The sequence below is a fragment of the Rhinolophus ferrumequinum genome, chromosome 20 (genome assembly GCF_004115265.2).
Source record: "Rhinolophus ferrumequinum isolate MPI-CBG mRhiFer1 chromosome 20, mRhiFer1_v1.p, whole genome shotgun sequence".
Classification (NCBI taxonomy): domain Eukaryota; kingdom Metazoa; phylum Chordata; class Mammalia; order Chiroptera; family Rhinolophidae; genus Rhinolophus; species Rhinolophus ferrumequinum.
Genome location: NC_046303.1, coordinates 13155036 through 13182587, shown reverse-complemented (window position 1 = coordinate 13182587; position 27552 = coordinate 13155036). Strand labels below are relative to the sequence as shown.

The following is a 27552-nucleotide window of genomic DNA, read 5'->3' as shown; positions in this document are numbered from 1 at the left end:
TTTCCCGGAAGCACAGGGAGGCGCTGGCCTGCACAGAACGTCTCTGTCTGCAGCCATCACCCAGCTCTTAACATAAGGACTGGTTTTTTTGTTTGTTTAATTTTAGAAAATGCAGTAATTTTGCAGGCACTCGTTTCTATCATGGCATTTAGGATAAGGTGGTCTAACATACACATTCAGAGGTCCCGAGGCATGTTTGTTTATTTGTTTGTTTTGTTTGTTTGTTAAGTCTTGAAGTTCACGGTTTGACATGTATACAGCTCCCCAGAGCAAAAGCATCAGGAGGTTGAGAATGTAGCCAAAGAGGTCACTTGTTTGCCATTTTTCATAAACACAAATAATTCCCTTTTCCCCTCAGTCCCACATTCCCTGGCTCATTAAACCAATTGAAGGCCCTTAAAATTTTTTTCTGGCAAATTGAAGCAAAAGCTCAAACTATGTACTCCCCCGAGGAACGCGTGCTTACCCAAGTCCTGCAGGTCAGGCCAAAATCAGTTTCTGTCAAACAGCCTAACACCTCAAGTTATTATGAAATGAGGGATTGGAAATTGGGGGCTGGGCCCCGGCCTCGCCCTGAGAAAGGCCGGTACAGTGCCGTGAAAGCAATCCGGCTGCTTTCCTTTGTGTCCTGGCTTTGGTATTTTTCCACTCACCGGGGAGAACAGTGAAAGTCAAAAAAGATTTCTATTGGGAGTTCATGAATGAAGTTGGCTCTGCAAATCCAGATAGTGAAAGTGTATCCAGAGCAAAGCCAGGAGGGCTTCCAGGCAGAGACATGGGAGAGGGTGGATAAAACACACGTACACAGATCTCAGGCTTCGAGATCCTCCAGGGGGCAGAAACTTCCCTGTATACACAGGATTTCACCACCAGGTCTCTTTCCTGAGACGCGGGGCAGCAGGAGATTTACCAGCGTGTTGTCTGTTGAACATCAGTTAGATAACAGAGGCCAGGAAATGAAGTGGAATTTGATGTATTAAACTAGGAAGCAGCAAAGGAAGCCAGGCTTGTGTTTTATTTGTTATTATTTCCCTAATATCCTCAATGCCGTGGCTCCCATCAGAGGATCCGATGTGCTGCGCCTGTCGTGGCGTATTCCCAGCTGATTCGGGACACGGCGAAACAGGCAGTGAATCCCCTGTCCAGAGCATCAGGAATAATACTTGCTGTTTTTCTTTGTTTCCAGGCCTGTCCCAGGCTCTCTATCTTCTCTGCTACATCTCCACAACAGACAGAGACAGCCCATGCCAGCCTCTATGCCCGGGACCCTGCCCAACCCGACAATGCCAGGATCTTCTGCCGTCTTGATGCCAGTAAGTACTCTTCATTTCTGCCGAGTCTTGTCCCATTTGAAAGAGTAAAGGAAAAGCTGACTGGGAAGAAAGTGGCTTCCTCTGGATGGAGAGTTGAGCTGTGTGCCAGGTGGCTGTGAATGCCCAGTTGTCCATCTCTAGGCATCTTGCTGACTTTCCCGCCCTTCAGTGCTTCCCTCCTGAGACACGGGCCCACCTTCCGACTGGTGACAATGAACTCGCCGCCCTCAGGGAATGGAATTTGTTCAGGGACGCAGAGTTTTATGACTACTCCAAAGTCCACAGCGTGGGCTGTTTACAGAGTATCCTTAAACTGACAGGGAGTGGTCTAGCCAGAACTCAGAGTAATAACAGTAACAGTATTAACGATGGTACATAATAGCTCTAACATGTATTCGTGCATGTCAGTGTTCTATTAATCATTCTAGCAGCATGTTTCTGAGTGCTTACCATGTTCTAGTCACTCTCTAGGTACCTCATCAGCCCATGGTACAATCCTATGAGGTGGGATAGTAGTCATACAATCCTGTGACTACCCCATTTGTTTGAATGAGGAAAGTAAGGCAAGAAACTTGCTTGTCTGAGAAGCAGAGCACCTGACTTTTGAACCCGGGCTTTCTGGCCCGGCTCCAGAGCCCACTTTCTTAACCACTACACAATACGTACATTCCCTTCTTTCTCATAACAATCCTATGAGTATGCCCTTTACAGATGGAGAAACTGAGGCACAAGAGACTTGCCTAAGGTCATAAGAACTAGTAGGTGATAGAGTCAGGATTTAAATCCAGGTAGTCTGGATTTATAATGAATGATATTCATAATCATTGTATGGTCCCACCCCCCCTTTGAAAACAACAGATGCACGTAGAAGCGAAATACAGATTAGTCCGGAGCACACCGTGCTGTCCTTCCATGGGGTCTCCTCCCTGTCCTTCTACATCCTCCCTGGCATTGTGCATTTGTGAACATTCGATGGCGGGTGTTTTTATTCCCAGGCCCCAAGAGTGCTCAAAAGCCCTAGAAGCGATATGACAATTCAATTAAAACCCTCCCATGACAATATCAGCAATGCCTTGCAAAGCATTTTCACATTTTAAGGAATTGTCTACCTGTGGTATTTCATGTTGTCCTCACAGCAATCCTGTGGGAATATGATAGTCGAAATTACTGATATACTCATCGTACAGGTGTAAAGCTGAAGAGAAAGAAGTTGAAAGGAGTTATCTAATACCACATAGCTTGTGAGTGGACAGTTGTGACTAGAACCCACATCTCAGCTCACGCTGAGAAGCTCAGATTATGGCAGGTTGAGCAGTTTAGTCATTTATCCAAGTGGAGGTAGGGGACTGGAGAAGGGCCTACTTTAGAGAAGTGGACTTGCCCACTGTAAATATCGGGTGGTTCAGGCTAGAAACAGTCTTTGCAAAATTGGGCCAGAAGGACAGCTGACTGACTGCACCTGTCCTGCTCAACTGAATCACCTTTCGATGAAGGAAAACAGCGCCATCAATGTCATGACCCCAGGTTTTATTTAACCCAACTCATTGCATCTTCATGCATCTTCTACCACCAGCTATCTTCATTTAGGCTCTAAGTTCCTCTTGTCCAAAATGAGCCTCCTCTCAGAAATTCTGTGCATGGTTCAGAAGAATACTACGGCAGTCACCTTTTTTTCCATTTGACTAAACTGTGTGCCAATCCCAGGGACAAAGGTGGGACCCTTGGGCTGAAAGGGCCTAGAGAAAAGGTGTGTGGCCCCAGTTCCCACCCCATTACTTCATCGTATGCAACTTGAACACCTGTTGATGCTTCAGGATGGAAACAAACGATCAGGTGCATTGTAAAGAGCCAGAGGAGATGAAAAGTCAGGGATGCTCCCTGCACAGGAGTCCCCAGCCCCGTGTGTCAGTGATGGGTCCACCTGCAATGACGATGTTGTCAATCTAGAGCAGTGGTTCTCAACTGGGGGCGGTTTTGTCCCGCATATTTGGAGACATTGTTGGTTGCCCCAGCTGGGGAGGGGAGTGCAACTGCCATCTAGTGGGTGCAGGCCAGGGTGCTGCGAAACATCCTACAATGCACAGGCACGCCTCCGCAACAAAGAACTGTTTCCCCCAAATTGTCAATGGTGCTCAGGTTGAGGACCTGAGGTCTAGAGTGACGCTAAGGTAACTAGTGAAAATGACTATAAAGTCTCTAAAAGTCATATCCTAAGAGTGCTAGGCCCTAGATCTCTGGGCCTTTTCTTCCTTATTATCAAGTCCCCAACTCCTGGGCTGTAATTTTGGCATTTTAAGCATGGTCTTCCTCTAGAGTTCCTGCCCCCAGAAACCATGATTCCCTGGGTAGAGCAGGTAAGTCTATGTCTGTAAGTGAAGGTGAGCTGCTTAACTGATTTGTAGTGCCTGCTGTCATGCCGCACATTTCACAGAGCCTCAGGTCTGGAACAAAATGATGTATTTGGTCATTCATTCCTCCATTCATTTCATAAGCTTTCGTTGAGCACCTTCTATGGGCCAAGTTACTGTGCTAACTGCTGGGATGTGGTGAAAAACAAGGCAGGCATTGCCCTTAAGGAGTTCACTGGGTGATGATATCCTTCCTTGAAAGTCAAACGCTTTAATCATGCAGTAGCCTGAACACCCATGTATTACTATAAAAGCCCAGTGAACTGCAGACAGTTTAGCTCCTGTTTTTAAGGGAAAAGAAGCTCACGCAAGGGTGAAGTCCTTTGCCTGGATGTTTCATCTAGTAAATGTTGCCGGGTGCTCAGCAAAGCCCCTCCCCTCTGCTGGCCCCTCATTCTTGTCACCTCATCAAAGCCACACTCATGCTGAAAGCCTTCTTAGTACAAAGCACCAGATAGTTGTTTGGAAGAGGCTCTTGCTGACCCCTATAGCCATTTAGATGGCAAAAGGCAATTTTTTTTAAGAGACAGAAATCAGCCTGTTTTCAGTATTCTGTTCAGTTTGTGAGTCATGGGGTAGGAGTAGTCACAGACTGTAATGTTTCCGAAAAGTGGGAAGTACGGCCAACTCCGGGCTACTCTCACTTCTTCATCGTGCATCATGACCAGTAGCTTAGAGACCTCCAGACACTTGTGAACAATCCTCCTTCGGAAAACAATCCTCCTTTGGAAAGCTCACCTGGACTTGATTTCCCTCTCGGAGAAGGTCACCAATTGGAAAAAGGGGTCAGATGCTCCTCTAACTCTCCTATCTCCCAGCCTCGGGAAGTGGGAGTTATAAGTAAGCAGCCTTTTCTAGAGCAATGCGCATGACTTAAGGAGAGAACACGCATGTAGTTCGTGGCACTGAACGCGCACTTAAAAATAGTATAAATGGCAAATTTTATGTTACATATAGCTTACCATGATTTTAAAAAATAATTTAAAAAATCAGAATTCCTAGGCTGTGTGGAGATTTCGGGGGATATGAGCATGAATATTTTAGTTTACTGAACTGATAAAGCCTCAAAAATTTTTGCTGGAGTGCTCTAGAAAATTCCTGCTTTAAATAGCTCCCTTTGAAACAGTTTCATATATCCATACATTGCTAGATCACTGAGAAACTGATGCAGGCTGGAGTAAGGCAGATGGTGCTTTGCAGTGACAGGGAGTGTCCAGGGGAAGGCTTAGCAGCACCTCTGCTCACCCACACATTAGTGTTATAATTACACCACGCCCCTGGGGTGGGCACAGCAGGAATTGCAGTCACAGAATCTCAACAATGGCAGAGATTTAAAGGGTCATTTAGTTCAACTGTCACTTTCACCTCTCTCAGCAATAAGGAACTCTGTATTTTCCAAGCCTACCTGGGCTAACTTGAGCAGAAACCTGGTTCCCTAATGTTTCCGACCATTGATTTCATTTCCAACTTTTGGCAAATGGAAAAACTCTTGCCCTGAAGAATCTATCCCCCCATCCCCCAACCTCTACCCCCAGGAAAGTCTAATTATTTTCTGTGTGATTTCAGTATTAAGCATACTGGCTTTATTTTGGTTCTTTGAAAAGTGCTAATTTTTTACTAACCAGAAAATATTCATCAGACAGACCCTCCCATGACTGAACGAGAGATTTGCTGGATTTCCTTTTTAATAGGGGCACCCTGGAGACAAAAATTCCAGAACTCAGTGCAGATATTTGAATGATGTTCATTCTAGACACAATGGTGGGTTAGCAGGACGACGAGGGAGCAGTTGATCACGGGTCATACACTATCTCAGCTGCTTTCTCCACCTACCCAAAGGCCTAGTCCTGCCATGAGGCTGCGAACTGCTTCTGTGTGGAGTTATGAGCAGGTAACAGTGAGGAGGGCATGTGCCAGAGGCAGAGGCTCAGATACTCGTGCTGGATCATTTCAACGGTGTTTATAAGCAAGAGCAACAGGAGGACCCACCAGCATTGCTTTTAAAATTAATTGCACCTTTTTTCATTGCTAGAATGAGTCATGTTTCTGTATAGCATTTGGGGGTGGGGGAAGCCATAGATAACCGGAGATAACCATTTGGTATATTATATATCCTTCCAGTATTTTTCTATGCATATGCTATTCTTTATAGCTATAAAAATAAGCAGGATTTGTGGTAGGTGAAGGGTTTGCAAAAGTGGAAACATTCCATACTTTTGTTTGGAAACGATCTTCGTAACAAGGTAGTTCTCTTGGGCATGGAGCATCTTCTATAGAAGGAACACCTTTGGGCGATGCTTTGATGTGGTTGGGCTGAAGGCTCAGGAGTGCATTGCTTACTCTTCACCAAACCGCAGGCTTTCTCCAGAGTTATTCAAAGAAACTCTAAAGGATTCATTTGGAAGAGAAATGCAGCTTTGTCTATGACCTAGACTGCCCTTCTCAGACTTCTGATTCTGTTGCTTTCCTTTCTCTTAGATGGAGAGACAAATGTCTGTGAACTCCAACCTCCTGGGAATGCAAGGTCCAAATCTCAGCAACCCCTGTGCTTCTCCTCAAGTCCAGCCAATGCATTCAGAAGCCAAAATGGTAAGGAACAGTTATCATCATCCTTTTGTTATTTCATGACTATTTCTTTTGATTTCTACTTGGACTTCCAAATTTTGGTCAAGTCAGGTAGGCGGCTCTGTCTTTGTTTTGGTGAAGTAGGTCTTTCTGTGGAAAGGCAGTGCAGAGCTTGGCTCTTTCTGTGAGGATGTTTGTTACTGACCCTTGGCATAGATGGTCGTATAACAAGCGTTGGATAAGCAATGTGACCTTAGTGAAAGGGACATTTAGAAGTTGGGGGAGATACATAGGAGTTGAGGTGGGCTACACCTATGTGTATATTTGCTGTAATCTAAAATTAAAAATAATTCAGAGTTTCTTTTCTTCAAGATGGTCACAGTTTCGATGCCACTCTCCCTGTCCCAATATCCATTAAAACATACATGTGATTTTTAAGCACACGGTGTTATGGAAATATTTTGCATTTTTTGTTATTGTTGTCAGATGTGTCATTGCTTGGACAGGATCAGAGCTTTGTTTTCTTGCAGAGTAACTACAACCCTAACTGAATGAAATACATGATTTCAGGTGACAACCTTCAGTGACTTTTAATGAATGAGACTTACGTGCAGTAAAGTCAGTCTTTCCAATCACAGTGACAGATATATGCATTCATGTTCTACTAAATATTAATAAAAAGCAACGTATGCCTGACTTTGCAATATAAAGTATATTTGCTGGTTATATTTAGGGAAGTTATTTGAAGTAGGTCATTCAATTTTCGTATAGTTAAATTCTAACACCAAATTAGTAAGGTATCAGATGACAACAAAAGACACTGTGGCAAGGGTTTCAGTATCTGATACTAAATGATAACTTTTGCTAGACATTGGATATTTATTTGGTTTGCTGATTGACAGCATTAGGGACTGTCTGATGGGTGGTGTGACAATGTTCTTGACAGTTCTGAAAATTAGTCATCAAAACCTAGTGACTTCATTTTCAATGGCAGCAAGTTTTTTGTTTGTTTGTTTGTTTGTTTGTTTGTTTGTACCTCTGCTTTGGTCACTTTCTCTTGGAAGCTTCACTCATTTGACTAGCAGCTTCTTGACCCAAGGAAGCAACTGAGCTCCCAGTGTTGGCTACCTTGGACAAATAAAATCTGCGGTCAAGAGAGTTCTCGTTGCGGTGCCACGGTCCCTGTGACATGCCAAATGGCACCAGCATCTTCAGCAAAGCTCGTTAAATCTTCTTGGAGTCGGCAAATATTTTTTCAACTTAAGCCCTATAGAGCCAAACCAAATACTTGCTGGCAGAGTAAAGTTCAAACTGGCATCTGTTTTGGAGACCAGAGTAATGCCATTTACTTTTTTTTTTTTTAAGAAAAATAAAAAATGAACTGTGAAGGTACTTAAGAAAAAACAAAATTCAGGTATTCCGGTGTATGAATAAGTATTCTGGGTCCGAACATCAGATGCTATTCCCCCAGATGGATTATTTCTGAATTGTCTTGTTTGGTTCAGTGTCTGTATCCCTTTTGAGGGACCTCCCAGACAGACTTGAGGAGGATTCTAAAAGACAATTCCAAACCAAATTTCCCCGCCAATTGATTTTCACTGGGTTTTATGCTACCACTTGACTCTGGAGTGTTCTACCCCTCTTCTTGCTTGCAAAGAAGGAAAATGCTTCTAAAGGGAGTAGAGGTTTATAGTTATGCATATGTATGAAATAAAAACATATGGTGTGGCAAATTAATAGGGAATAATATCAACTGGAGAAAAGAGAATTGGTCTGTACTTATAAAAATAGCATTACCCACAAATGTTTGTTGAGTCAAATTTACTGAGCAAGGATACTAACTACTCTGCTGATTCATGTTCTAAGTGAATCAATATTTCCAGATCCATGATACCTGGGCAAATGAACTCTATGATGGAATTGGAGTTTAGGGAACACTGGTAGTCTCTCAACCCCAAACCCCCACGCCTAATCCCATTATTAGCAATAAATTAACCCAAAGGGAAAAATGGTAGTATTGGCCACTTAAATTTTGGAAGAATAGCATTTACTTAGTAACTTGGAAAAGTGTTAAGTGACTTACTCATCGTCTCTAATCTTATTCTGCTTGTATTATACACTAGAGAAACCAGTGATTGTCCTCTACTAGTTGTACAGTATTTTCTAGCAGTTTTGGGTTGCTTAGATGAAAAGCTTTTATGAAATACAAAGTAATGTAGAAAAAAAAACACACACACACACACAAGCTATGATTTTAATGTCAGCCAGCGCCTCCCCATAGTTTCTCAGAACTATGGGTTTTGTTGTTCTATGCGTAATTTTCTTCCTGTGGAAGGCTGGAATGGATTCCAGATTTCAACTAAAGACTCTTGTTTCACAACTTTCAAGGACTTTTCCAGAGGTCACACATGGGCTATTGTGATGAATGCACTCTGTGGGGTGTGTTCTCGGAGCACACGAGAAACCAGAGAGCTGCCAGGGAGGTGTCACCCACACCACAGCACTGCAGACCTATTCTGCTGGGGACAGTGGTGTCCATTTCACATTCCCTATTGACCACTGACAAAAGCCATCATCTTAAATCTTTGGTGAAACTTGAAGGTCCTGAAGGTGGACAGAAGCTTAATTAAGACAGGATTGCCTTAAATGTCCAACTTTGTTAGAAGCTGTCTGACTAGTGATTGCTCTGTGGAATATATCCATTTTCCTTGTCCCCAGTCAGTCATTTCTATTGTGGGAGAGAGCAAAATTGGCGTCCCCAGTAAGCTCTATAGTACATTAATCTGGGACATCCTAAATCAAAAAGCACAAGTGTTCTTCTTTTGACTTAATGTACATTAGTATCAAGCAATGACTTCAATGTACTGTAGCCACATCTGTCCAGACTGGTTTTATCATAATTCTGACAGATTATAATTTAGTTTTATGAATTCTTTTTCTGAAGAATTAAGCCAACAGACATATGGCTTCACAGTTATACAAGTGAATACATGCATACTGGATTTTGTTAGGGGTCAGAGAAGACTCGAAGCAATGAGAACCTTCCACTTTCTAACCACCCAAAACAACACGCTCTTTCTCCTGCACTCCTGGGAATGCTGAGTGTCGTCCATGAACATGGGGCCTGCTAGAAAGGAAATTCACTGGATACCTGGTGGATATTTTTAACATTCAAGGGAGAAAGGGAAGAAAGGAGAGGAGATGAACATAGAGAAATGGAAAAGGGAAGGAAGGAGACAGAATGGGTAGGGGAAATACAAACCAGCCTCTGCTGGAAGCGAGTGATTCTGTAGTGATGTGGATATGGTGTCCTCAGAGTTATGTAGCTGTGTGTTCATTTCTATTTGTGAGAATTATACCAATTCTATCTAGCTTTGAAAGAGTTGTGGGTGTTTTGTTTTGTTTTGTTTTGTTTTGTTTTCAGAAACCCATGATAGTGTTGGAGGCTAAATAAGGATGTGGGAAATTGTCCATATACCTATCTTGTGTCTCATCAATGATGAGGTGACTACTCCCATATTGAAACGGACTACAATGAAGGGTGGCATATAAACAACTATTCAAAGAGGGCTCTGGCCACTCTCCCCAGCTTTCACCTTAAGTTTAGACAGAGTTAGTGAAGTCTAGGCAGTATCGATACTAGGGAGGAGATACATACAGCAGCTGTGACCTGATTTCAGCCTCAGGATGGCACCATGTCATGGGTGTTGTCCCCATTTTACAGCTGGGCAATCGAGGCTCTGAGAGGTTAAAAAATTGGGCCAATGACACATCACTTGGCAAAGGCTAACATCTCAGACTCCAATGACAAAGCCTTCTCATCTCAATATTTATCCTTTACATAAAAATGTCATACAGCTTTTAGATATCAGTAAGCAGCAGATTAAATCAAACTGTTTTGGGTTAATTTATATTTACACACAAGTGGGAGACAAGGATGACGAGGAGAGTGTAGACCTGCAGATAAGCTGGAAAGGATGAGGAGGGGTCGGTAATATGAACTTCCCTCCTGGTTTAACCAGAGCTCTGTGGCTTCACTGACTGGTCTAGCTTCTCTTCCTCTTTATCCAAACACATTTGTTACCTTGTCATTTCTGATTTCACATGTGTGTCTCCCCAACTTGACTGATTGAAAACTCCTTGAAGATAATCCTTGCATAGTGTAAGCTCCATGTACGACAAAAGACCTCATGAATGAGAACTGAATTTAACTGAGTTGAGTTGAATTAAAATGATGGGAAGGATCCAAAAACCCTCGCCATGGAAAGGGGGTAGGATGGAGTGGGTAGGAGGTAAGGGTGGGGCTGAGAAGGAGAGGCTAAAAGTAGATAAAAGCTAAGTAATTAGCTTGTAAAGAGTAGCTGACTACATTTGATTTCTTTGAAAGATATCTAGAAACAACACCCACCATATTTTTTCCTTGAGAGAAAAACAATATGTTGGAATATCATTGCCCTCCTAGGAATTAAGAATGATCGATACTAAATGCTGTTTCTTCCATTGTGATGGTCTGGTGCCGTATTTTGGTCATTATTTCTTCCATTGTGCTATATTTTGGTCATTGATTGTCGATACTTCATCCACAATTAGGTTTTCAGTGTATTGAATGCATCCATAAATATATGCATTAATGAATGAATGGAAGAAACCAGAAAGATTGAAGAGTCACAGCCTTTTAGAGATGGAGGGCACTTAGCAATGACCTTGCCCAATTTCCTCATTTTACAAGTAAAGACACCAAAGCCTGGTAAAAACTTAGGGAGATCAAGCCATGATTTAAAACGCAGAGCTGGGCTCCCAACTCAGGCCTCCATTCTTCTACCCAGAATTATGCTTTTCCATCAGCTGATAAATTACTAACAGAACTTTTTTTCATTGGCTCATGGTTTCCCCCTGGCCGATTGGCAGACAAGAACTGGGGTGGTATAGTGAGCAATCGGTGGTTAAATCTCCACTTTGTTTTGAATGTCAACCTGGGTGTGTTTGTGTTTGCCTTTCTCCTCCCTAATTATCGAGCTGGATAACCGTTTGCCTATGGTACCCCTTGGCCACCCACTGTCCAACAGATAAATCACCAGGTAGCCTGGCTCCATATGGAGTTGTCTGGGAAGTTTATACACATGAAAAGACAGTCTCCAGGTAACATCTCTCTGGCACTCTTGAGAAAGGCAGTTCTTCCCTTTGCCTGTCTCCCATAATCATCCCAGCTTCCTAAAAGTCCAGGAATAAACAACAACAACAACAACAAAAATAGTGAATGAATAGGCTGTCTGCTTCTCAGTTGCTTTATGGTGAGGCAGGAAATGCTGTTGACTTTAAAAAAAAAAACTCTCATTATGTTTTGAATCGTGCCAGCAGCCATGTGTGCCTATAGCCAGGGATCAAAACACAATGATGGACTAAACCAAGGTGACCACAGTGTTTCAGAATTCTCCTGCCTCACTGCTGTGAAATACCACTGTCCAACGTGCAGACAAGTAGACACCGGGCAGGATGACAACAACAAAAATCTACACGCTCACTAATACGTAGGATGGATCTCATTATAAAGGCAGTTTGCCTTCTTAAAAACATGGTAGAAAATAGTCATGGTTCATATTAATCAAGCACTTATGTATGTGGCAGAAACTGTGCTAAACATCTCGCGATATATCAGCTCACTTAATCCTCACAATAATCCAACAAGGGAGATATTATTGTTAATCTCATTTTACAGATGAATGAGCTGAGAGGTTGGGTAATTTGTGAAGAACATACAAGCTGGTAAAAATGTGGTGCTGAGATGTGAAGTCAGGCATTGGGCCCTTCCTTGGTCCTGGCACCAAACCATCACGTTTCGCCAGCAGTGGGGATGGCCATCCTATGAGTTTATGTTAGTAGAGCACTTTCCAAATTGCAAAGCGCTTCCGTATATACACTGTCTCATTGGAGACTCATAGCAAATCCATAGGGTCTACAGGGAAATACTACAATCCTCATTTTACAGACACAGAGAGGTTAAGTGACTTCCCTAGTATCATCCAGTGGCATGAACAGGCCCTGAGCCCAAGTCTTCTCTGATTTTTGCCCTATTTTCACTGTATCATGCTGTCCCTGGTGTCCCCATGACAATTATACTGAATTAAAGCAGGTTCCTATAAAAATAAAACTCAGTGGCATAAAGTAAGATGACACTCAAATTAGTAGCCTCAACCCAGCTATCTATTAGCTTATGCCTATTAGATTCTCTGGTCCTCATGAACTGAACCCTGGTGAGAAGGCTGATCCATATTTTTGTCTGGCCAAGACAAGTGCTGAACTTGAGCTTAGCTATTATTATGAAAGAACTAAAGCACCAACACTTCTCTAACAGCAAATGGAAGCTCCAGCTCCTTTCTGTTGGCTAGAAGTTTCACCTTCCGTATGCCACTGTCACTCTGCCCATTTAAACTGTGGAAAGTTTAATTTAGGACTATATTGTGCTGGTTTTAATAAAATGTAAATGATTAGATAATGAGATCATAGGCAAGAGCTGGCAGCCATTTGTTTACATTTCTATAGAACAGAATAAATTCCTACAGAATTTAAATTCCATGCGTGGGTCAGATCCCCAAATACTACGTTTAACGATACTTGTTTTGAAAATGAGAATTTTGAGAGATTAGCAACTGCCTGTGAATCACCAAATTCCAAAGCAGGAAAGGAGCTCAGGGATTATTTTAGCAAAATTCTTTCCTTTGCAAAACAAAGGCCTGAAGCTCAAGTTAATAACATGCCCGAGGTCACATAAGTACCGAGCAGAAGAAGGGGAACTAGAGCCCAGATTCTGGGTTTCAAGTTTATAGCACTTCATTCTCTATGTGTAGCAGGTAACTGACAGGGAAAGTCATCTGCTAGTTGCTCTGATAGTGAACTTTCTAAGGAGATAGGGGGGATGTTTCCTGAAGCGTTTTCTGCAGAATTTGGTTCAGGAAGCAAAGTTCCTGAAAGGGAAGGTCAAAGTTCCTGAAAGGACCTTCGGTAGGGGAAGGTCAATCAGCTTTTTTTGTTCCCTGGGAGTTGAAGCTAATCATCAGATTGCTGGAAGGAATGATCCCCATTCTCTGTCATTCTTCCTGAGACTCAGGGACCTTGACATGAGACCACTAAACTATTCTTATCCGTCGTCTGGAGTGTGGATAACACTGAGTATTTCATCTCATGACACCTTGGACAAGCTGCGTTGATTTTGCCTGCCACCAAGCAAAACTAAACTTCCCGTGTCTCATCGCTGTTTATTTTGGGGCTGCGTAGATCTTACTTGGGCTTTTGGAAATCTGCGTTGTGCTGGTGTGGAGTGGTAACTGAGCTTGCTACTCACACAACACAAAGGGGTATTGACATGTCCTTCACCGTCGCGTCTTGTCTCTTGGCTCTCTCGGTTCCACCCTCATCAACGGCTCCTCATACACACATTCAGACATTCTCCTAGGACTCATTGTCTTCCCAGTTTTATTTCTTTCTCTTTCTGCCAGTTTCCACCCTGTTTTGGTCACCATGGCAATAGGTGAAATACAATCCCAATATTTGCTCACTGCCTCTGTCCTCCAGCCCAGCACGCGCATTGCCGCGTCTTGTTTTTGTGTTTGTTTAATGTTCCCAAGCCTGAAGTCAGATGCACTTGAGCAAGGAAGGGTACTGCACACGGTCTGGTTCGGAATACCCCGTCCCAGATGGTTTTCAGGCCCGTCATTGTCATGTATTTGTGTACGTGTGTGTCCCTGTCTGCTTTGGAACACGGTACAAATAAGTTCAGCTGACGTCAGAGTAGCCAGGAAAGAAATTTTACAAATCTAGTTACAGGGAAGTTCTGCTTTGGAGAGATGTATTTCGGTCTTTTTCTTGGAATTTATGTAGCTTGCACTTTCCAAGATTTTTGCCAACACAACTAATAATGAAAGTTTGCTCTGCACTTTGGGATGATGGCTCTGCCTGGGTTTGGTTTTTTTATATGGCAAGCACAGAAGATCTGTCAGAAAATTCATTTCTTGACGGGAATGGAAGGTGGGATTTGGGGGCAGATAGAAGGGGCAAAGTTTTCCTAAAGATGTGGGAGTTTTCTTTTCTTAAAAAATAAAAGGGAGACTCCAACCTTCAAATCCAAAACTAACAAAGAATATCTTTTCCCTTGGTGTCCTTTTAAAATTGTTTTTTTCATCCCCTGTGTGTTTGAAAAGCTAGCTGTCCTGTAGTGCTATATGGTTGTTGTATTTGCCTTAGTATGAATATGATGAATCATTAGGTTCTCAGAATAGTTAAGTCCCAAACAAAAAAAGAAATAAACGTCAAGTATTTTTATTTCAAAACAGTATTTGCAGTCACCAGAACAGAAGATGTGTTTAGAAGGACAAGATTTTCATCCAACTGTGGCCTTGGATCCTAGAATCTAAAACTGCAACCAGAGGGGCGAGGTAGTAACCTGTTTTCGATACAAAGCCAGATCTGAAGTGCCAGAGGGAGCAAGAGTGCACTTGGGTAGAATTTCAGAGTTGGCAAGTGTTTCACTTGCACCCTTTCCTGGCACATCCTCTCCCCTTTTGGCACTACCACATGGAAATGCGCCCATGTCTCCACGGTACTTGAGGCTTCCGTCTGGTCCTGTGTCCCTTCCTGCCTCTTCTGCTCCACTCAGATCTGCACACCATCGTCCCTCTCCAAAAGCCCCTCTCTGGAGCCTGGCATTTTCCAGAGGGCTTCTTGCTCTCTCTGGCTGCCTTGCCTGTCCCATCCTATTTCCGTTGCCTCTGCAAACCACACTTCCTTTTTTGCAAGACTCAGCTCAAATGTATCTTTCCTGTAAAGTCTTCTCAACTTCCTCAGTTAGACAGGAGCCACGCCTTCTGCTCCGTTAGACTCCATTTACACCTTGTTTCTCTCTTCCTGTCGTTGTCTGTGTACCTGCCTCACTGCCAGCCTGTGAACCCCTCGAGGACAGAGGCCAATTGATTCAACTCCCTGTCCTCAGGTTGGCATCTTTCCTGCGTGTTCTAGGTGCCTGGTAAATTGTTGTTGATAGAATGAAGGAGGGAAAAGTCTGATGAAACTAATTTAGATGGAAACGTTACTGTGACTTAATATGTCACCCCACACTGTGGGCTTTTTTTCTTTTCTTTTTTTAAGGACTGGGCATAAGGTAGGACTTACAGATGATTGATTTATGGAATTTCAGGACCCATAATAAGTGGGTGGGAGAGATATTTGAGCAGGTGAGAGTCCTTCCCATAATTTCCCAAAACCTGTACCTGAGGGTTCTGCCAGCCACTGCCAAGTACAGCTCTGCAGAGGCACCTTGCATGAGACCTCTGGGCCGTTGGTGTGGCACCACCGGAATGTGCCATGGCTTTATACGAAGGTGCTTTGATACTTCAGTATTGAAATCCCCTTGGTACAGGCCGAGGACTTTAGTACTTTTAAAAAATACATTAATTCAGGATTCCAGTGTAGTTTTGGTCCAAAATGAATATATAGGTGACCCTTGAAAGACATAGGGGTCGGGGGCACCGACCCCCGAATGCAGGCACAAATGCACGTATAACTTACGGTGACCTTTTACTTACATGGATTCTAAACTACAATCGAAAATACTGTTTTTGACCTGGGGTTGATTGAACCCATGCATGAGAAACCTGGGGATATGGACGGATTGACTGTATATTTATTCCAAAAATGTTGTGTATAAGTGAAAACACGCAATTCAAACTCATGTTGTTCAAGGGTCAACTGTATACTGGCAAACTTTAGGGGATATGTTAAAATGAAAATATTCTTTTATCTTTTTTTTCTGCTCATATAGTAATATATCAAAATTAGGTTTATACTCCTCCTTTCAAAAAATTTCATATTATTTTTTGATATTATGAGCATATTCCCATATCATTAAGTATTTTTTGAAAACATCTTAGTAATTGTATAATTTATTCTATGGGTTTCACATGAGAAATTTAATTGTTTCCTATTTCTATTTATGCATATTTAGACTTTCTCGACTAGAAATAACCCTTTAGTTATACAAATATATCAAACAAAAAATCTGATCTGAAATGATTTAATTACATCATTGGTTATTCCCTTAGGATACATTGCAAGAATTAGAATTACCAGGTCAAAGGGAATAAACATTTTAAAGACTTTGTATATATACTGCCAAATTTCTTAAAATTTATACTAGTTTTCATTCCTGTAATGAAATATAGGAGGATATCCTCCTGTAATATAGGAGGATATCCATTTTGCAGCAGTTTCAGAAGTATTAAGCATTATCACTTTCTAACAAAATCTTTGCCAGTTTTTGTTTGCACTTCTTACATTATGGGTAATGTTGCACATCTTTTTCTATATCTTTTGCCACTTCATCTTCTTCCTTGATGCATCTCTGTACTTTAAGGCAATTCTTCTTAATTGGGATTAGTGTTGGAACCCAGGGAACAAACGAGAGCAGGTTGTCCTCCCTCTTCTGCATTTTTCAAATTCTTATTAATTAGCTGGCTTCACTGCCTTGTTTTACTAATTGTTTGCTTCTAAGACTAAATGCATATGTTAAAATAATATTTGTTTTTTTCGTGTCTTGTTTTGTTTACATGACTCTTGCTTGGAAGCGCAATGTTTTTAGGGTTTTTTCCAAAATTTCCTTAAGCTTGCTGATTTTTATAGTTAGTTAGCTTATTTATTGCAAAAATATTAGTTTCTCTAGGAATATTTCTGTGTTTGTCTAATCTAGACTTTGTTTATTTAAATATAGACCTGCGTATTTTAAATAAATTGCAGATATGTTTGTATCTTTCATGATTATCCCTGAGGGAGGATTATATGGATACTCCCCTTATGAGAAATCAACCTCTGTCCATTGTTTATTCACCAGTCACTATGTAGTAAGTATATGAATTTATATTGATTGAACTTTTATCTTTACTGGTCGTTAAATATTGCTGAATCCATTCTCAAGCAAGCAAGTTAAACAAGAAATATAAAACAGCTTAAGTTCCATGGGGTGATATGTTATCGTTGTTACGTGCCGTTGAGTGGGGCTTTGACTCCTGGTGACCCTATGAATGAGTGACGTCCGCAATGTCCTGTCCTCGACAGCCCTGCTCAGCTCCTGTAGACTCGTAGCCAAGACCTCTTTTGTGGAGTCATTCCATCTCATGTTTGGTCCTTCTCTTTTCCTGCTGCCTTCTCTTTTTCCCAGCATTATTGTCTACTCCAAAGAACCCTGCCTTCTCATGCTGTGCCATCAATGGAGTATTATTCTAAGGTCGGCTGAGTCTTCTGTACCCTCCTTACTAGTACCTAGGCTCTCTGAGGGGAAGGATCTGAATCCTAGCACATAGCTGGCACAAAATCTCTCTTTGTCAAATGGATAAATATGAGTGATTCTATAATACTATCAAACATGCATTGAGTGTGGACCACGTTGCCGCATGGTTTCCATGTAATGAAGATGCAGTGAGGAACCGCACAGAAAGGACTGAAATGAGGCATTTACGTGTATTATCTTATTTAATCCACACAGCTTTCCTATGAGGTAGTTATCCCTGTTTTTACAGGCCAACGAACTAATATACGGAGGCCAGTGCCTAAGGTCACTGAGCCAGCAAATGACAGACCAAGGATTTGAATCCAGCTATGAGATCTAACTCTATCATGCTGGGTCTTTGGCAATGTAAAAACAGCATGATGACTGCATTCTAGTAGAGGTGAAAGCATGGAAGCAGTGACAATTAACTGGCAAATATCATTAGCATCAACTCAGCACTAGGCCTCCTTTTTATTAAACAGTGGACTCCTGACATTCCTAAGGGTTTTGCCTGGCATTGTTGTGAATCCCCAAACCCACACTTATAGCACATCATTTGCCTGTCCCCAAGGGCAACAAGGAGAGGAGAAAACCAAATTGCAATCCTGACCTTGGAGGGAAAGCCAGACTGACAATCATATTCCCATCCAGAGCTGTGTAGAAAATGCCGTTCAAATTGGTGCCCCAGCAGAAGTTCCAGTTACTGTAGGTCATGGAATTTGAGGGTTGTTTTTTAATATTTGAAACCTTGAATATTGAATTGGAAAATACCAAGTCTCTGTGTCTTTAACAATAATACTAATAATGACTGCTAACTCCTTTTTTAAAAATGTACGAACATTTTCAGATCTTTCCCATAGACTGTCAGGATAACCTCTTATAGGAGACACAGCTCTCAACTGGAATTAAGAATAAGGTGGGGTGTTCTTGTTTTGCTTTGTTTCTTTGTTTGTTTGTTTTTGTTGTTGTTTTTTTGTTTGCTTGCGTTTTCCTCTTTGAGAAGCAGAATGAAGCATTGGTTGGGAACAGAGACCCGAAAATCAGACTGCCTGGCTTCCCATCTTAGCTGCATGACCTGGTTACTTAACCTCTCTGTTCCTCTTTACCTCAACTATAAAATGGGGATAATGGTGGGGTCTCTCTTATGAGTTATTTGAGGATTAAATGAGGTAATAACAAGGAAATTATTTGGCACAGACCTGGCTCTCTGTCTATTATTTAATTTAATTTTATTTTATTTTTCCTGCTTCAGAAGATTCTTCTCTTTCTTTTATTGGTGTAATTCATGATGTTTAAAACATACTTTTGTGAATGTAATATACAGCGTAAGGAATAGAGTCAATAATATTATAATAACTTTGTGTGGTGACAGATAGTTACTAGACTTATAGTGATCATTTTGTAAGGTATTTAAAAGTTGAATCACTATGTTGTACACCTGAATACAACATTGTATGGCAACGATACTTCAATTAAAAAACAAAACAAAACACTTGTACAAAGTCTATCGTCTCAGAGAAGAGAAAACTGAGAGTAAAAGAGATTAAGTACTTTACCTTTGATCATTCAGCAAAGTTGTGCTGGACTCAGTTGTAGAATTCAACTCCTAGTTTTGATTAATGCACTAAATTACTGTTCTTTATAGATATTTGGATATAGAAACCCATGGGAGTTATACAGCTGTTGCCTTGAATTCACCAATTAATTGAAATACCTAAAAACAAAAATGACTTTTAAAAAGTTTTTAAATAATTAAAAACTGATTTTAAAAATAGAGTTCAGTGCAGCATATTTTAGAATTTCAAGCACTTGTTATTGTTTTATGGCTTGTCAATTCACAAACATGTGAATATGAAAACATTTTATAGCATTAAATATTTTAACATTAAAAAGTAGGGCTAAAATTACACAAAAGACCAAAGGCTCACCAAGGAATATATATTAAATTCCATTGCCTAAAATAGACTTTTACTATGTCTGTACAAATTACTTTAAATTATACAAATATTTGGACTATGTCTAGCCATGAAACTCAACTAGGCACCCTAAAATGACATGAGAAGTGCCATGCCAACATTTGGCATTTAGTTTTTTTCCAAAACACCTAGGATTATTATTGGTTTGAATGAGAGCTTCCCTTATGCTCTGCAAGTGGGCTTGGAAGAAATGCTAGTGAAGGAGAGAAAGAGCCCCTCAGATCCTTGGATGGAGGTAGTTGAGTCTCTGGGACATGGTAAAGAAGGCTCTTTGCCAATATACCCTTTGGAACAACCATACCCGTGATAACAGAGTGTGAAGACCTGATTATTTTCAAATCTGATGAATGAGTCCAGCTGTTCTGTAGACCAGTATGGGGTATGTGAGAACATGGGATCACAGCAAAAGCATGTTTATCTCACTCCATCATTGCAGTGAACTTTATCTCCTGGGAATTTCCTTAAAGAGCAAGTCTGGACAGAGTCATGGCTTAATGACCAGGGGTCTATAAGTGAGTTGTTCTTAAGTTCCAGTTATGCAAAGACAGGGCCTGCATTTGTAAGAAAAGATAAGCTAAAGAGCTGTGCATACTCCTTAGACAAAGATAATTTGTCACCTCACCACCATTAATCTCGTAGTTCTCAGTTCACTTGGTTCCAAGAGATCTGTTTTGTAGATTTATTACATATGAACAAATGTATCTACTAGTCCACTGAGCCATCAGTTCATTTATTCATTCTTTCATTCAAAAAATCTTTATTGAGCACCTCCAAAATGCCAATATTATATTTAGTTTGGGGGGATAAAACTGTGAATAGGACATAACCCAAGGCTTTATGGACTTACAGTCCAATGAGGGAATCAGATAAATAAATTGACAACCAAGTATGTTGTGATAAATGTTACGATAGAGACAAGTACAAAGTTTATGCCTCATCTGCCTTCATGGTGACAGTGACGAGACCTCCTAAGTGGCCTTCCAGGAAGACCTCTCGGGTAAGTCAAGTTCTGAATCTCTTCAATACAGTAGCCTCTACCTACTTGTGGCCATTGAAATTTTCAATTCATTAAAATAAAGTAAAAATTTTAAATCTGAGTTACAATAGCCACATTTTGGATGCTTATTAGCCACATGGGGCCAGTGGCTACCATATTGGACAGCACAGATAAGGACCATTTCCTTCATCACAGAAGTTTCTATTCAACAGTTCTTGTCTAAGCAGATTGGAAGGATGGGGCAGGGGGTGGGGTGGGGTGGGGAGCCCTTTCCAGGGAGAAGAAACAGAGTGAGCCAAAGCCTGGAGATGCTGGGGAAGAAATTGCATTAAAAAGTTAGCTTTAAATTTTCATTTTTAAAATGAATGTATGTATGTATGTATATATGCATGGATGTATGTATTCAAGAAGCATTTATTGTTTATGCTACAGATGTGGGTTTTGCAAAAATGCATAAGACGTAGTATTGGCCTCTAAATAACTTACATTTATATGGGTAAGGAGTCATAAAAAATTACCAAGAAACTATTTTGAGTGCAGAAGAGAGACCGATTATTGGGTGTTGGGAAAAGAATTGGAGGGTCAGGCCAGTCTTCCGTCTTCATGAAGTTGTTGCTCTTGATCTGGGTCTTGAAGAGCTGTTAGGATTCAGACAAGAAAGTGGAGTTAAATTCCTTACCTTGGTTAAAAAAAAAAAAAAAAAAAAATTAAGTTTCATCAAGTTCTTCCAGCATTAGGGTCCAGCAAGCAACTGAGAAGCTGAGTCTGTCCCCACTGGCGTATTCATTAATGTCTTTCTACTAAGACTGCCATTTTTGTACAATGGGGAGCTTATTCGGCTGTGCCAACTTACATGGAATAGTCTCTCTTCTAAATGGTGTTAGTATGGATTAGCTGAGGGAAGCTTGAGCCAGATCTTGTTTGCATTAGGTGGCTGAAAAAAGGATTGGGGAGGGAGGTATTAAGGATTATGCAAATCACTGGCTGATTTGTAGGCTGGAAACTGGAGACTTCTGTAAAAGCAGCTTTTGTATGCCAATAGGTGAGGGGACGTGAAGCAGTTCTAAGGGAGTTATAGAGCAGATGACTTAGGCAGAGCCAATGAAAATGTAAGTAAATGACTATGTACATGTATGATATTTGTCCTCTGAATTGTACAATCAGATTTCATAAACCTCATCCCTGGCCATTTATTCCCTGAAGTTACTGATAATGACACTCCTCTTTTCTGTTGGGTATTTTTCCTCGCTGGAAGTGCTACAAAGTGCAATTGAGGCTTTGCTTATCACAAAAGCCACTTGTCATTCCATTTCTAGGATTATGATGTACTTTGTTGTGTGGGAAACACCAGTCACAGAAATCTGAAGGAATTCTTCCCGTCATCCAGGAAGAGAAGGATTCAAAGTAGTACCAGAGAAAGGTCTCCTTAACAAAACTAAAGTGTGCTGAGACTCAGGTTCTTATCAGGTCTTTAGAAATTGTGTAAAATGGAGGGTGAAATCAAGGGAAAAACAGTTTTATAGAGCAATATTTAAAATCCCCTTTAAAATGGAATAACTCAAGCTTGCTTCTTCATCCTTTTCCAGTAGAAAACCCTTCCCTACGTCTAACTTTAGAAAACAAAAAGGCAATTGGAAAGATGGCATGAATGGTTTGGGAGAAAAGGAGAATATTTTCCCCCATTATCACTTGGTATGTCATTTCTAAAATTTAGTTAAAATGTAGTTTGATATTTATTCAGGCAAAAGAAATTCAAAACAACAGTGTTCTATCTGGACTTGATGCTTTGAGCTTCTCAAGAGCAAGAACACATTACCCAGCCATACGGTGGATTTTCTTCACACTTGTTAAATTAACTCATTTCTACTTGACTAAAAGTTGTTGAGTTGCTACAGTGCTTTGGGGTTGAGCACATTTCAAAAGCTATACAGTGTTGCCTGTAGAACTCCAAGGTGGATCTTCTGCAAACAATTCTATTAAAGGCAGGCCTCACTCTCACACAGTAGTGGGGTTCCCAAAGTGTGTTTAAAAGTCAGTCATTCAGAACTCAAAACACAGTTTTCCTCACAAGAAAGGTCAGAGATGGTGACTTTCCCAGGGCTGCCCACAAAAGCCTTTTATTCCATAATGTATCTAAAAGAGTCAGTCTACATGTGTTGAGAGAAGAATGGAGTAGTATGGGAAGGGACTCCCCTCCACCATCCCTAGGGACTTTACATTTTGCTGTGGGGGCGGCCACCTGGGCTTCAATGAGAAGAAAAGGAAACACGTTTCTCTCTGAGGGGAGCATACCCCTGGTACAGACTTTTGTAGAGTGACCTTTTTATCATTCAAGATATATCACTTTTTAAAAAGACAGCTCAATACCTCTGGAATTAAGAATGTTTTGTACTTTCTTCTTTTATTACTAGGAGCTCCATTATGGCTGTTCCATACCATTACTGGATTAGGAACCAGAGGAATGATGATCATATGACCATAGAAATCAATGTCTCTGGGATTCGTCATTAGCAAAGGCATGCATCTCCTACCAGCTTAAGATATTGACGTTTTCATAGCTCTTAAAAATAGCCAGTGTGCCATTCTCACATTCGATTGATACATTGTGACTTTTTGATGCGGGAGCAATTGAGTGATTGATTCTTTTTTGCATCGAAACCAGATGTAGGAGTGATGGAGATGACCTAGAGAAAGATTAAATCTTCCCCCTGCGAGGGCTGAACTAATTGAAGTGATTCTTGATGCTTACTTCATCTCAGACAAAGAACAAGCCCTTCATCTCTTCCTCATCATTAATAACACCAACATTTTCTAACATTTTCATTCACCTCGAAACTGTATCTCTGGTTCCTTAAAGCATGTTCCTGCCTCTCCAACCTTTATTCACCTGTAGTGATATAGTTGGGAAATTTTCAACCGATATCACAGACTATTGCTTTTTTCTTGCTTTGCTTTGACTATATGAGAAGTGAGACTTTGACTATATGATAGTGTAGACCCTAAGGTACTGCAGTCAGTTGTCCATAGTGACCACGGCTATTTCTGAAAAAAATGAAAACGCAGAGAAGTCCGCGTTAGAACACTTAGGAAACTGTTTGTTTCTGTATTGGTTTGTTAGAGCTAACATAACAAAGTACGACAAACAGGGCAGTTTAAACAACCAAAATTTATTGTTTCACAATTCTGGGGGCTAGGCGTCCAAGATCAAGGTATCAGTAGGGTTAGTTCTTTTGGAAAATTGTGGGGAAAGACCCTGTTCCAGGCTTCTGCCCTTTGTTTACAGATCACCACCTTCTCCCTGCGTCTTCTCATGGTCTTCCTCTGTGTGTCTGTGTCCTAATCTCTAATTCTTAGAGGGACAGCAGTTATATTGGATGAGAGCCCACCCATGTGACTTCCTTTTACTTTAATTACCTCTTCAAAGGTCCTATCTCCAAAGATAATCACATTCAGAGGTACTGAAGGTTAGGACTTCAGCATGAATTGGCCAGGAGTGGGGTGGGTGGGGAATTCAGCCCATGATAGTTTCCAAAAGTAATAGGACGATTACTTCAATCTTACAATCTTAATGAAACCCTGACCAGGACCCCCTGATATACCTTGGCAAAATCGGATCTCAAATTCCAGTGGAAGTTCTATAGGAATCTGTAAAGCCTGCAAATGCTGGTTGGCCTTTCCAGTGAAGAGCTCTCACTTGACAAACATAGGAGCTTGCCGACTGATCCATTTCTGAAACTTGAAAGCAGGGCTAGGACTAAGGTGAGATAAGAGAGGTGCCAGCGTACAAATTTAAGAAGGCAGCCTCTCTCTCTCTGGGTGATGCAAGTGATGGTTTTGCACCAATGTATTTGCGTGACTTCAAGAGTGAGTGTCCCCTTAACTCCTGTGCCCTCGGTAACTCTCTGCCTCAGCCTAGTCCCAATGCTTCTTCAGGGAAAGATGAAAGCTGTCCATCCATATGTCATATTCACATAGGTCTTCCGACCACATTCAGGCAAACACCTAGTGTTTAAATGTTCCCAGAAGTAGACTGAAAGTGTGATTGTAACCGAGGAGGGAGTATGGCTTCTGAGACCTCACCTTGTTGTGAGCGACAGCCGCTGAACCGGAATAGATTTTGAGGTCCGTGTGTCATATCTCCACACTTATCACCCAGTGGATACTTGCTCTTATTTGGCCATATTCTCAGCCACGTGCTCGATGTCCTAGGGAACAGATGGAATTTGGGAAATGGGTCAGTGCCCCTCTGTGTGAGTTTGTGCCCGGGCTCAGATCATGCGAAGGTCTTTGGTGTTGCATCAGTGCGACCCAGAGTGTCCAGCTGTATTCAGAGAGCCGAGAAGGAGCAGGTGCACCCTAATCTCTGCATGTGGCTGTTACCTGTGCTATGAACTTAAACCCATGTCTGCCCACGGCCTAGAGCAGATGTGTCCACACTGCCAGAGCAAGCTGCTGCTCTAGCAATTGGCTTGGCGTTGTCTAGACAGGAGAGAGATTTCCTTTGGACCCCCGGCAGATATTGATCTGACTGCTGAAGCAATGCTGATGTTTTTCTTCAACAAGTGGCAAGATTAGTGAAGTAGTGAACTCCGCTGTTTCCTAAAAGACCAGCAAGGACAGCTCAGTCTGAGGCTTTCAGGATTACCATTTTCATACTCCACAGGACACTTTGACCCCTCCCTTTTGCCTAAGGACATGTACTTCCTCTGAGAGCCTGCGTGAACACCCTCGTAGGAAGTCTGGCTCCACGCTAGCCAGCTCAGTGCCTTGATGTGAAATTGTAGCGCCTGACCGAATACTTCCTCATTCCGAGGAGGGGATAGTCCATCTGACTATTAAAAATGTGCTGTCGAATTTCCTTTAGAAGTTGGTCTCTATGGAGATACAAAGCTAATTTTACAATGGGCCCCTTTTTTTATAGCGTTACATGAAAGTTTCACCATTAATATTAGCACAAATAAATTCTCTAGCAGCATGAGGGGAAAGAAAGCTCAGTTATAAGGGCAGTCTGCCTACAACTTTCTCTTTCTGTCATGCCATGGAGAGCAGCAAGAAAAATACGTTCAATGTGGCATCAGTCTGTGACAGCCCATTTTAATACCGTGAAGGCTACGTGAAACACGTCTTGTAGCTAAATTACATAATCTGAGACCTTGCTGCTCAGAATGGGGTCCTTGAATTTACAGCATCAGCACCATCCAGGAGCTTGTTGGAGATGCAGGATCTCGGGCCCACCTCAGACTTCCTAAATGCAAACCTGCATTTTAATAAGACCCTCAGGTGATTGGTTCCCAGGCACATTAAGTTGGGAGGAGTTCAGATCTAGGTACTACTGAACCTGAGAAGATTCTGACCCAGGACCGGAAAATTTGCATTTCCCACTCTACCCAAAAGCTGCTAGTTAACTTCAGCAGTTGTGTTACAGAAGATGATTTTTTTCCTGTCAAATCCTTTTGTACTCGGTCACTGACTTATTCCATCTTTTTAAGGCCCCTTCAGTTTCTAATGAAGCTTAATTGATTAGCTCTATTTGTGAAAAGCTCTGCCCCTAGTAAGTACACACTCCCACTGGGTACACAACTAAATAGTTTATGAGGTAATTCGTATTTTAATGTCTTTCCTAATGAGCCCTTTCAGTAATGAAATCCCCCGAGAAAACGCCTTGCTGGTTCACAGACATTTCTTAGGATTTTAGGGCAGGGAGGCTTACAGAGCTGGAAGCTTTAGGCTCCCATGTAGGAAAGAGTTTCAGTGCAAAAGAAGTACAATATTTTTTCCTTAAAAAATTAAAATAAGGCTTTTTTTTTTAATACCTTATTTTCCAAGCCCTATCTTCTCAATCATTTTCCATATTAGAAGCAAGTCTTTCTTTCCTGGGGCAGTTCTGGAAGGCCTTGCCTCTGCTGTAAGTATATTATAAATACTACGAGGACTGCCAAAGTGTATAATCTTATGTGAACAAGGACAGATGGAAAGGAGGAGAAAAAGGGATACACGCATACACGTGCACACACGTGTATACACTCACATTACCTGGCCGGTGACCCAATGGTCTTTCATTGTCCATATTTTAAATATTCTCAGCAGCATTATTTCCATAATAGACAATGAATACATCAATCACTCCTCATTAAAATGAATCCCATAATGAGAAAGAAGCCTTTAGAACTGCAAAGTGGCTGAGCAACAGGCCAGTTATCTGCAGCATGGCAGAATTCTGTCCAAAGGGAGTTAGGGCCAGCTCCCTTTATGTGAGGAAACAATGTCATGGAGGTCTGCTGGCAGCTGTCTGGAACCTGTAATGGGGAGGAGACTCATCTTCCTGCTTCCACGGCCGCAGGGAGGAGATACATACATACTCTTGAACCCTAACTTGAAGCTGGACACTCAAGCAAGGAGGAACAGTCCCAGTACATTTTTTCCAGTTTCTCCCTCTGTTTCTCAGACCCTGTGCTGGGCTAGCCTGGCTGACCAGGTGCCTGGGGCGTGTCCTATTGATGGACAGGGAGAGCTTGACCCTCCTTTGCGTGACACAAAAATCAGAGCCTCCCAAGCTTGTAATGGATGATGAAAAACAACCTTTGTTTACCAGTTTTGCCCTTTAATTTGTTAACAGCACCCCTCCCCAAAGGAACAAGCTTTCTCGGCTGGATGTGAGAGATGAGGAAGATCCTGTAAGATGTCAGGAATCCCTGTTCCCGTGTGGTGTGGTGGTGTCTGTTCCCAAAGGAGACAAGCCAGAACAATATGACAGGGCCAATGAATGTATTCCAGTTGGGCCTGTTACCATGTGACTGGCTTCAGATTAAGGTTTGTTACCTGATGGCGTTGGATAAGCAGGATAAAAAAATAGTGACTTAATAGACTATGTTTTAATAACATGTCTGTAGGTCACTTGGAACAGGGAGAGTGAAGAGCTGAAGTTTAGTGCTTTGTTTTGTTTTCCGGTAGGCAAGACCTGGGTTGCCTTCATGGGACTCTG

General features: G+C 41.6%; 1 protein-coding gene across 3 annotated transcripts in view; it reads left to right on the top strand.

Annotated features, from left to right (window-relative positions):
* The window catches only part of CREB5 (cAMP responsive element binding protein 5), a 381676-nt gene that overhangs the window by 284542 nt on the left and 69582 nt on the right, over positions 1-27552 (top strand). For all 3 annotated transcript variants that reach the window (XM_033088717.1, XM_033088718.1, XM_033088719.1), the window contains exons 6-7: positions 1187-1313; positions 6200-6310. In XM_033088717.1, coding sequence (XP_032944608.1) covers positions 1187-1313; positions 6200-6310 — 238 coding nt within the window. The remainder of the gene's footprint in view (positions 1-1186; positions 1314-6199; positions 6311-27552) is intronic.